The sequence below is a fragment of the Hemicordylus capensis genome, chromosome 3, assembly GCF_027244095.1.
Source record: "Hemicordylus capensis ecotype Gifberg chromosome 3, rHemCap1.1.pri, whole genome shotgun sequence".
NCBI lineage: Eukaryota > Metazoa > Chordata > Lepidosauria > Squamata > Cordylidae > Hemicordylus > Hemicordylus capensis.
This window is the reverse complement of record NC_069659.1, coordinates 95,795,045-95,807,389: the sequence shown is the minus strand read 5'-3', so window position 1 is coordinate 95,807,389 and position 12,345 is coordinate 95,795,045. Positions and strand designations below refer to the sequence as shown.

General features: G+C 43.0%; 1 protein-coding gene across 5 annotated transcripts in view; it reads right to left on the bottom strand.

The window, feature by feature from the left end:
* Positions 1–11,875, bottom strand: part of PDE9A (phosphodiesterase 9A) — a 123,158-nt gene extending 111,283 nt beyond the window's left edge. Inside the window, exon 1 of one of the 5 annotated variants that reach the window (XR_008318929.1) lies at positions 11,334–11,868. Coding sequence is in view for 4 of the 5 variants with exons in the window: in XM_053306471.1 (XP_053162446.1) it covers positions 11,334–11,402 (69 nt within the window). In the remaining variant the exon portion in view is untranslated. Of the gene's footprint in view, positions 1–11,333 lie in introns of all 5 variants that reach the window. The other 4 variants (XM_053306471.1, XM_053306469.1, XM_053306467.1 and 1 more) reach the window with 4 other exon arrangements.
* Positions 11,876–12,345: the final 470 nt, after the last annotated feature.

Below are 12,345 nucleotides of genomic sequence, written 5' to 3'. Positions count from 1 at the left end.
TAATAGTCATTATAGCTTCTCCCCAGTATTTGTTTTCCAGACCTGAGTCAAGAAGCATACTTCTGGCCATTTTAATCAGAAATTTAAACAGAAAGAAGTTCTGTTCTTTCTCTCTGCCACTCCATTTGCCTGTGGAGCATAAAGTATTGTTCTCTCATGTTTAATTCCTTGTTCTTTTAACTATTGCTCAGTATCTTTCCCATTATATTCTCCACCATTATCAGTGCACAAAGTCTTAGGTTTTCTTCCAATATGTTGCAACTACAAGACAGAAAGGGTTGTCTCCCTTTAGAATTGATAGAATCAGAGGACATTTTTAAACATGCCTCTAGTGCCCATCCCACACTCACTTGAAACCCCCAAGCCAGTACATAGATACATTCAAAAAGAGAAGCATGCCCCCAAACAAATAACTTAGACAATGTCTATGGGAAAATCCCACCATTGAACACTCTTCAAGGGCATCCACACAGAGAACAGTAGTCAAGCCACAGAGGGAAAACAATAGTGTCTGTATTGTGACTGTACGTTTTCCCCTCTGTGGCTAACAGCAGCTTTGGAGGTGAGTATTCTGGGAAATTGGTATGGTGTAACAACCAGCCTTTTGATGCAGGTTGCAGTATAGGTCATATTGACCATGCTGCTACTCTGGGTGTGACAATGCTCTGTCATTTCTGTAATGCTCTCTAGGAACATAGAAAGTTCCTTATACCAAGCCAGGCAGTTGGTCCCACCAGCTCAGTATTGTCCACATTGACCAGCAGTGGCTGTCCAAGGTTTCAAGCAGGAGCCTTTCTATCTTACAGCTTGGAGATGCCAGAGATTAAACCTGGGACATTCTGCATGCAAAATGATGCTCCATTACAGAGCTACAGCCCCATGAGAAAAATTACCTAACTTGTCCTTTTAATTTTAGTGGGACTACTCTGAGTAATTTTGCTCAGCCAAAGTGTTCTCTGTAGCTGCACTCAAGCTGAGGACCCCCACCACCACCCCGCAATCAGACCTCTGACACTGGCTTTCAGAAAGAAAGTTGTAAAAACAATCCTTTTTCATCAGGAATATGATGTGAATTAGAACCTTTGGGGTTCAAGACTTCATATTGTTTTGTTCTCTGCTGTGTTCTGTAGTTGCTGATAGCTGGTTTTTGACTTTTAGTTTTGTTTTAGCTTTTTAATTGAATTTGAGCATAATTTTTCTACTTTGAGTTCCTTTTTAAAGGCGGAAAGGTGGTAAAAATTAAAATAAATAATGTATAGTATAATAATTAATAAATTGATTTCACAACACCTTGGGGCTGCTCAACTTTGCTCCTCCTGCAGATGCTAGCCTATAACTCCCCTAATCCCTGGACCCTGGCTATTGGCCACTGTGGCTGGGGATCATGAGAGTTGCAGTCCAAAAACAGCTGGGGGGACCTAGGTTGAGCAGGCCTGTAATACCTGTTCAGATGTAACTATCCATGACAAACTTCTTATGCTATTTTGTAGACTGATATCACTGATGGCCTAGCACTGAGTCTGTGGCCTACTTTACATTCCTTGCACACACCCATTCAAAAAATTGTTTCCACTCCAGAAACTCACAGTCATGTAATTGTTTTTAATTCATTCATTGCTGGTCTCTGAGAAGCAGTCAGGAAACACTCACACCCTGATCCAGCTCCAGCTGTACTTGAAAATGATATTTATGTGAATGGGAAAAGCAATGTGGTAGAGATAGACCATACTCTGATACATATTTTGACCTGTATTTGGGAGCACATCTGATATATTTCCATGGTTCCTGATCAAGGAAGCACATGGAAGCCTGCTTATAGTCACAGTTCTCCTTTGCTGGATTAGTTTACATCTTGGTTAGTTTTATTGCAAAGTTGTTCAGATAATCATGTAAGGGTCCACACCGCCCCCCCAATTAAAATATGAAAATGAAGATCAGATTGCTATCATTTTTCAAAAGCTTCTAGATGGTTCATCCACAAACAAGAGGGCAACAGGAACAGCAATGTGGAAAATGTTAACTCTGGGCTGAAGGAAGGGAAACTAACAAAATACAGATGCTCTAATGCTTTCAAGAGTTATGTGTCTTCCATTTACTGCTGAAGCACATTCCAGTGAGATACTCTTAACACAGCCTAAACCCATCTTCATGGAAGTAAGAGCCAGTGATTTTAAAAATGCTTTCACTTGCTAAGCTTATTTAGGTATTCTTATCAGCAGGTTAATAGCATCCCTGTTAATCTGGGGTGGCATGTGTTTTTGTGTGTGTGTGTGTGTGTGCGTGTGCATATGCGCGCATGTGTGTTAACTTGTGTGCAGCACAATCTGCTTTTTGAGGTAGGCATTTTGCTTTTGATAGGGTTGAAATACTTCTTGTTTTTACCACCCACCCACCCAACCCGCATTGTATTCACACCCACTGTTTTCACACCCACTGTTATAAAGGACAAGTAATTTCTGTGCAACATGCCTCCTCCTGTGAAACCTCTTCCTTAGTCCATTTGTGTTGCAGGGAGTGGTGCAGTTACCCACTATCCGTGTTGCACAAGCACAATGCTCATGCAAGGAAATGGAGAGCACAAGAGACTGAGCAACCTTGGGCATCCACTCAGCTATGTGGCCTTCTTGCATTTGTGTGGCTTTGTTCATTGCACTAGTACATACCTACCCACATGTCCCTATTTCCCCATTCACCTGAATGGGAATATAGAGACATGTTGGCAGGTATGCTAGTGTAATGTGAATCTGGAAGGCATCCAGGGAGTGGTGTTGGAGATGCCCCCCTATTGGGGACCCCCCCCCCCACATTCAACCCAGAGGTACCAGCCCAGAAGTATATGGAATTCAGGCCTGTGTCTGACTCCATTTTATAAGAGTTCAATTAAATGCCTGAACTCAAGGTGAACTGACACCCAGGTCTCTTGCCTGCCTCATGTACTGCTTTGTGAAGGAGGAGGCAATCCAGCATTGTATTGTGAAATGGGCACTCACAGAAACACAAGGGCTAGGCCTGAGCTAATCAATATGCTAAAATGTAACTCACTATCAGATAATGTCTGTGAAAGAGGCCAGGGGCTGATCTCCCCTTTCCTGTTGCAAGAAGTCTATGTTAATCTTTGTCAATGATTGCTCTGCTATGCCCAAAGGGGATTACTCAGTTGCTGTCTATAGAAATTCCACCCTAGGAGAACACCTGTAGATTTAGTCCTTTTACTAACTCCTTCAGGGACCAGGCCCAAATCTGGGGACAAGAGAAGATGCCCATTTGCAGCTCAGAGAGGCAGATTTGCCTTGGGCAATGTCCCCTCCTCAAGATAGCAGCTAACAGAAGATGGGATTAAGATCTCCCTGGACTGCCTGAATAATTAAAAAGACATTATCCAGAAGGTAGCAGCAAGTTGTCACCTTTTGGGACCCAGGAAAGATGATGGGAGATCAAAGGAGGATACAACTATAAAGAATAGTTTACTGGACAGAGAACAGGCATTCTCTTGCCTACAAGCAGTCTTTTGCCTACAAGCAATCTTGTGCCTACAAGGAAGATCTGCTCACCAGCAATCCAAGGGTTTGCTGCCCAAGCCGCGGGGCTAGAGGCAGGAACTCTTTCCATGGGAGAAGGGACTGTTTGTGACTTCTGCTGCGAAGTGAGACTTCCCCAGCCATGGTGCTCTGAGCAAACTGCATGCTTGATCTAAAAGCTCCTGTCTCCAGCCAAAAGCTCCTCTCCTTCAGCTGAAAGCTCCACCGTTCTCAAGCCTCTGATCCGGGTAATATGCTGCCTTCACAAGCCTTGGATCCCTCTTCCCTCCTTCCTACTAATCACTGCTACCCCCTTCCTAAGCCCCCCCTCCTTCCTTCTTTTCTCTAAATGTTTTATTAGGATTTGTTAGATTATTAGATAGCTGTAATTACTGATTGCACACACATATGTTAGTTAGGCACATTACACTACACTTTGAATCGGAAACATGTTTTTATTTTGTCCTGATGAGCAACTTTTTATAATAAAGTTGAACTTTCTGAGTGTGTCTCTCTCTATCTCTGTTTGTGCGCCCAGATCCTACATGGTCACCATCTCCAAGAACCAATTCAGTTTGTGTATGACGTGACTTTGCCTCTTTCCTTCTGAGTATGTACAGAGTGCGAAACCAGGCGTAGTTCACAACAGTGGCTGTTGAACCAGTTTTAGCCTCTGGTGTAGAAAGTAAACTCCTGTTGAGAAGTAATTTGAACACTTTATTCTACAGAATACTTGATCCGATCATAGAGACTGTTAAACTGAGCAGTGTTGCATATTTTAATGAAAGGCAAAGGTCAAATGTGATGTCTGACTTTGATCTGGATTTTCCAATAAGTGAAGAGGCTGAACAGTAACGACAAAATGCACAAATAATCATAGACTATGATATAATGGAAAGATCCAATCAAGAAGGGGAGATTGAGATGGAACAAGAAGTGAGACACACAAGCAGAGTTAATAAAGGGAGTCCACCTAAAAGATTGTCACTGGCAGCCAGAGAGGAGAAAATGCCAGGACCTACAGATTGGCACAAAATTGAAGGCATGCCTGATTCAGAGACAGATAAATGGCTGCAATCGGGAAAGGAAATGATTGCATCACATCATAAAACAAAACATGGGACTCAGAATTCAAGAATGAGACAATGAGAAGGGAGATGTTGGAATTTTTCCATAGACATTGCCTCAGTTATTTGTATGGGGCATGTTTCTCTATTTGGATATATCTATGTGCTAGCATGGGGGTGAAGTCATAATGTTTGTCTACTCTTCACTTGCTGACTTAAATTCAAACTAAGAGGTTCTTTCTCTCTCTGCATAAGATACTGTTAGCCTGTTTATTATTTCCTTAGCCTAGGTTTAATAAGTAATAAATATCAAACTCTTGTTTCTCAGTTAAAGCTGCTTCCTGCACAATTACTTATAGAGGATACGTAATTTCTTTGCAACATTCAGAAACTTCAGCTGGTGTAAAATTGTACTGCCACATTGCTAGTTGCGTGTTGCCAATTACACATACTGTATTACTCTAATTTTTTCAGTCTGTACTGGTTGCTCTTTGTTTCTGGAGCCAATTCAAGTTGCTGGTTATAACTTTTAAAACAGGGGTGGGCAACCTTGGCTCTCCATCTGGTTTTGAACAACAATGCTCATTAATACATTGTGGCTGGGCTTGATGGGAGTTGTACTTCAACAACAGCTGGAGAGTCAAGGTTGACTTTCACCCCTACTGTAAAGCCCTAAATGGCTAAGTTTAAACTATGTTAAGGATTGTCTTCTCTCCTATGTTCCCACTTGTACACTCTTTTAAACATCAGAATACTTCCTCTGGGTGTTTCTCCTGAATGAGGTTTAGCAGGGGGATCTACCAGGAACAGGGCCTTTTCAGTAGTGGCACTTGTCTTGTAGAATACCCATCCTAGAGAAGTTTGTCATGCCCCTTAGTCTGACATGAGGCTAAGACGTGACTCTCCGAGATAACCTTTGGGCTAGGAACATAGGTACGGTAGCTGCCTTATACCAAGACCATTGGCCCATCAAGCTCAGTATTGACTACACAGACTAGCAGCAACTTCTGCAAGGTTGCAGGCAGGAGTCTCTCTCAGTCCTATCTTGGAGATGCCAGGGAGAGAGCTTGGAACCTAGATATTCTAAGCTGAACTACTTACAGATCTCCACTTTGTAGGTGACAAGTTAGATTGTTTTGATGCCTGCTCTTTCTTTGGCCAAATATGGATGTAAGAGGAAACCAGAGGTCCCTTCACCTCCAGTTTCCCAAGCTGCACGTCCAAATTGATGAAATCGGAGTTAAGGGCGAAAAGGGACCCACAGTTTCCCTCACCAAACTCCACTCTGAACCTTCTGTCAGAATGGAGTTTCACTGCCCTTAATACCGGTTCTGCAGCACCGCCATTACATCCTAACACTGGCAACACAGTTTCAGTCCCGTGGCACTGGAATCGAGGGAGGAAGCTCCTCCCTCACTCTGGCCCGATTGGCTGTGTGGGATGTCCTGTCAAGAAGGAAGCCCGCACAGTAGAGATGTGCACAGAGCCGGTTTTCCTGGGTGGCTTGGGCTCAGGCTCAGAGCTGGGCCCAGCAGTCGAGCTGCCTAAGCTGGCTTGAGGGGATTCTCGTAAAGGGGAATTTGGCAAGGATTCCCCTTTACAAGTAAAGGGAGTTACCTAAAGTAAATGAGTGGGTGGTGAGGAGGAGCCAAGAAAAAAGGTAGTCTTCTTTACCTTAAAAACAAGCCGCCGGTGGTCATGATGCCAATGGGGGCAGCGGAGGCTACTCCATCCCCCAGCCAGACTCTCAAATGACAGGCCAGGCAGACTGCAGCCTCTGCACACACATGGCTGCCATTAGAGTGACCTCTGCACATGTGCAGAGGCCATTTGCATAACCATGCAAATCACGTGGTGATAAAAATGGCCTCTGTGCACATGTGGAGGTCACTCTAATGGTGGTGCAAAATGGACCACAGCCTGCCCTGCCTGCCATTTGGGAGGCCGGTGTGTGTGTGGGGGGGGGCGGGGGCAGGTTGAAGGAGTCCTTGCCACCGCCTCCACTGCTGTCACTGGCAGTGGCTTGTTTTTAAAGGTAAAGACTACCTCCCCCACTCCCACATTGGCTTTCAGTAAAGCCCTTTACTTGTAAAGGGGAATCCAGCAAGGATTCCCCTTTTACAAGTATACCCCACAAGTCGGCTTGTGATTTGGGTTTTCAAGCTGGGCTTGGCTCGACTCAAACTTGGACCAGCGCCCCCTTTTATGGCCCCGGTCCGTTTCGAGTGCGAGCCTTTGAGCTGAGTTGGCTCGAACATGAGCTTGGTTCGATTTGAGTTGGCTTGCACAGCCCTACCGCACAGCCAGCTCATCTGCCTCTCTGCAGTCTTGCGTCCTCTTCTCTGCAGTCTTGCTTACTGAAGAGAGGCAGCTCTCTCAAATGTATGAATGTGGATAGGAGAGTGGGGGGAGAGGGGGTACGGATCCATGGTTCCCTAACCCTGAAGGCGACCATTGTTTTATTTCTGATTCTATCTTAATGTGTGCTTTTATGCTGGTTGTTATCTATATCTATATCTATAAGAGCTGTTTTTTGTTATTTTAAATAAACACTGGGATACACATTGTACAAACTGCAACATATTAACAAACAGTCCTGGGAGTGCTGATTTTTGCATGGGGAATTAGCCTGGCTGAGTTAACCCCCTCTACCATCTGATTGATTAAGTGCTGCAAGTAGGTGTTGACTCTTAGCGACCACATAGATTCTCTGCAAGATGACACCCTTATCCAAATCATGCCCTTGTGGTTGCTTGTAGAAGAGGAAAAGGACATCAGGAGATCCATCTAACATGTCTTCCATCTAACATGTCATTTGGTCCTTTTGCGCCTTCTCCTGTCAGAGGCAGCTGTTCTGCCTAACAGTCACCTTCCCCTTTCAAAGTAATTCCATAAGAGCTGCTTCACTAAATGCAAGCCTGTCTATATACATATAATGCACAATTTCATCAGTTTTAATTTGGGAATCCCTCTGTTGTAGCTGGTCAGTGAGCAACTGTCAAATTGGATCTATGCATTCATACTGTTTAATTTCTAGCATTACTCAGTTGTAACCCCCACATGTGACACAATAAATGGCCATGTCTATTGAAATACACTGAAGCACTGCGGTTTGCGGTATGAAGTGAAATCCTTTCAAATACATGGGATATAATGGTATAAAGAGGATTTTACCTCATTGTGAAGTCAACTCAAAGCATAGCTTAAAATTCACTTAATGAGTTCCCTCCAGAAACCAAATTTTTTGAAAGATGAAGGGCCAAATTTTCCTAATTATCTCTTTATGTATTATATGGAAAAAAATAATCTCCTGATTCCCCCTGACTGATCCCGGACTAAATGGGATGGAAGCTACCTCTTCCTCCCACTCCAAGATTTTTCCCCAAGCACTATACTGATAGAATTTCATTACTGAAAAATGAAATGGATAATATTTATAAAGCATCTTTATATTAGAGTTTGCAGTGTCTTTTCATACAGCTGTGCTTCTTCCAAGTTCTGCAGTAATACAAGTGCTCTTTAGAGAATAAACTTGGGACAGAATTGGGTTGTTGTGTATGTTTCCTGCCCAGTAGATCTGGAGAAAAGAGTCAGTTTAGAAAGTGTTGTGTGAAGGGTTTCTGAAAGCTAACCATGACATTATGTACACAGTAAGAGGCACCGAATCAAGAGTTTGGAATGCTTCTGCAAAAATTGGGGGGAGGGTGGGGTTTAGATTATTTCACAAAGTGCAACAAAATTGTACCAAGAAATAATCCAGAGTATTTTAGAGAGCATACCACTTTCTGTTAGGGATAAGGAGTTGACAGCCACATATATATGACTATCAACTCAAAGATAAAAAATAAATAAAACCAGAGAGGCTTACATGCATTGCAGCAGCATTCAGTGTTAAAAGTTGGCTGGGGCTTTTCAAAAAGTTCTGGTTCAGCAACTCGGGTTGAGACCTGGTGCAACATAGTGTCTAAGCAACTGAGCTACAAATCAAAACTTCACTGGGTTGAATCCCATCTTAGCCATGAACTCTGCAGGTGGTTCCTCCACAAGCTCCTCCCACTCAGCCTCAGCTCCCCAGCTGCATTATGGGGCTAATAATACTCACTTGTTGCAATGATTACAATAAAATGATACATGCAAAGTGCTTTGAACACTTGAAAGCACTATTCAAATGCTTATAAATAATTTTTTTATTATTATTATTACCACCCCCCAGCTAGGATTTCATTTTCAGGATCTGAATATAGGAGAGGACAATGCCAAGGTGGAATTGTTTTGTCTTCCTCTTCCAGTCAACTTCAGTGAGGGCAGAAATAATCCCAGTCTTACATTGAGCCTGGTAGATCTTATGCATGTTCAGAATCGAGGGTGGCCCAAAGACAAAAGTGAAAGTCAAGACACTTTCACTGAAGCTGGTTGGAAGGGAAGTGGAAGCTGGAGCACTTCCGTCCTCCCATAGTCCTGCAGTGGGTTGTAGTGACCAGACAAAATCAAGGGCTCATAATCTTCACATACACACACACACACACACACACACACACACACACACACACACACACACAAAATCCCAGCAACAACCACAGGAGAGACACTCTGCTGGAATGAATAGGGAAGGTTGCTTACCCCCCATTAAATACAAGAGAGTCACCACTAAAATGTTAAAGACCTGGGCAAACACGAAAAGGTTTATTTTGATATCAGAATAAATAGAGGTTCAGTGCCAGAGTAACCTCTGGAGGGAGGGCATTCCACAAGTGGGAAACCACCATGGGAAAGGCCCTATTTAGGCCTTCACTTGTTTCAGTTAGATGGGGTAGGGACCTGGAGCAGGTCTCTGATCTTCACTTCTGGGGAGGCTGGTATGGAAGGATGCAATCCATGAGGTATTCTGGACCCAAGCCATACAGAGCTTTAAAGATAAAGGCCAGTTTCATGAATTGAGCCCAGAAATGAACCAGGCATCATGTTTGTTTTTGGGTTTTTAAAAAAATGCTGCTTTTGTAGCTATCCATGGTCCTGCAGATTGTGCTGGGCAAATCCTTTGTCCCTGGCTCTCCCAAACTGCCCTTCATTACCGTCCCGCCCACCCACCACTGAACCAGCAGCTGCTTCTCATTGCCCGTTAAACTTCTGTCTGTGTCCATGAAGCTCCAACCTATCTCCAATGGATTTCATTCTGCCTCCACAGGCCTCATGCAGTCATGACAGGACTGAAAAACAACTCAGCCAACCCGTCACTGCCATCTTGGTTAGACTGAGGCAAGCAGAAAACATTGACCCTGAGCTGATCATGGGCATGTGATCAAAGGCTCTTAGGGCCTTTCCAGCCTATGTAGCTTTTGCCCTGGAAATATACAGCACTTATTTCTTGGGTGATGATATTGCCCCTAGATAATGCTGTAATTTCTGAGAGATCACTTTTTCCCTGCACTCAAGCGGTAAGGCTGTGCTGCTTAGGAAAATACAATTTCTCCTCTTGCAAATGCATCTAACACAAGAGCGATGTAAGGATCATCACGGTTCTGCTAGTGCCATGGCCACCTGTTGGATGAAGCCTGTGACTATATACAAAATGCTTGCATGAAAACCACCCATATATAATACATACCAGCCAGGGATGTTAAAAGTCCCTCCTGTTCCTATCATCCCTTTTCAATACCTCACCATTTGTTTTTGTTTTTTCTTTGTTACTTTTGCCACAATCCCCTGCCACCAGTGGGAGGCTTTGCACTCCTGCCCCCTGCCCCCCACGGCCACTAGCAGCAAGTCTATCTCCTGACAGCACAGTCCATTACACTGTTGGGGAACTACCATCACCACTGGTGCTGGGAAAAGGACTAATTTAATACTTACTGATACAAATTCATCTGGAAGTTCCCTTGAATGCAACAGTTATAGATAGAAGTATTTCTGTTTGGGTAGGATAGGAGAGAAGTTTATTCTAAATTAGTCCTTAAGGCTAATACTAATTTAGTACACAGAGGAAAGAGGTGACCAAACAATTTCCTCTTTCTTTAAAGGACAAAAGAATGTGGGCGAAATGACGACTTGGAATATCCTCTTAAAGGATTCAGATTTTGCAGGTCACATTTAGATCACCTCTCTCTTGTTACTGACTATACAGGCACTTCATGAGCTGGGAACCTATCATATGTACAATATTATTTTCCCCCATTAAGTTGCAGATTCTGCTCCTTTATTAATTTTGATTACACATGACTGAGGCCACTCTATATCAAAATAACATTGGAAATTATGGCAGGTTTGATGATTTCTCTGGGTATAGATACAAAGCACCTTGAAAATATTAGGCACCAAGGCATTACTGGAAAATAATTCAAGAGATTTTTAAATATTTCCATATATACCCCAAACAGCTTAAAACTTCCCAATATTTTTAAAATAGTAAACATTTTCATGTATATTGTGAACCACTCACACAAAAACTGGCATATAATCTCCAAACTCCTGTGAAACTTTGCATCCACATTTATAACAGTGCACACTGTCTGTCACCTTGAGATTACAAACTCACTCAGAGTTACTTTGCCATTTACAAAACAGAAAATTGTGAAGGAATGAAAACTGCTTGCACTTTGAGACTGTTTCACAGAGGCAGTGACATTTTTAGCTGACTGAGGATGCAATTAAAGCTCACAATACAGAAAATTTCAAAAAAGGACTGTGAATCCAACTTAACACAGTTGTGATCGGACAAAGACACTAACAGGGAATAAGCATTGAAAAGTACCTTTTGGATTCGTCCATCAATATCCAAATACACACATTTGGGCCGGTATGTTGATGAGCTGGATCCCATCTTTCTGCAGACCGGCTACAGTCAGACTTCCACTTTAGTTTTGCTCTATGAACTCTGCACCAGAAATAAGGTCCTGCACCAGAAATAAGGTCCAACCTAAGGAGAGCTACCACTGCCTGATACATTAGTCTCTTTGCTCTTCTCCATGCCACAGTAAAAAGCTACGACAGTCCCTCCTCTGCCGTGCATGCCTTTTCCTGTGCCTCTCTGCCACCTCCTTTCAGTTTTTCATTCCTCCGACTCCAGCAGCCATGGACGGGAGAGAGCCAAGCCCCAGATCCTGTCTCCAAGTGCCCTCTTGATTCCCATAGCAACTCTCTTTGGCTTCAGAGATGGAAGCCTCTGGGCAATCAATGTGTAATGCTGTACTGCAAACTAGAGTTTGAGTAGCTGCTTTTGACACAGAAGACAAAATACCACTTAGAACAAGGGAAATGAGCTACTGTTATCCCACAGTTAGCACCCGTAATCCTGATTGTAAAATTTCAACATCCACCCCTTTAGCAACCTGTCTACACATTTTTCAAATGTATGACAGGCTCCCAGCTGCACTAATTGCTGAATTGACTTATTTTTTAAGGGCACAGTGCAGCAGGAAGTGGAATTACCCTCACTTTGACTGAAGCAGCTTCCTTAACGCAAGGTTCTGGCTTTAATGGTACAAACAAACAAACAAACAAACAACAACAACAACAACAAAAAAACCCAAGAAGAAGAAAAGGTTGCAGTGCTAAAATATACATCCACATTCTTTAGGAAAATACTCCAAACAAGCAAAATTCCTCCCATGTTGCTGTAATCCCCTAACTGCTTTCTTACTGGGGGTGGAATATTAAGGATCTATTGACATCCATATATCCTTAGAAACACCAATCCTGGCAAATCAGCATGGGATGCTGCATTTACCTTTCAGCTTTAAAATAATTTCATATATCATCTTCCA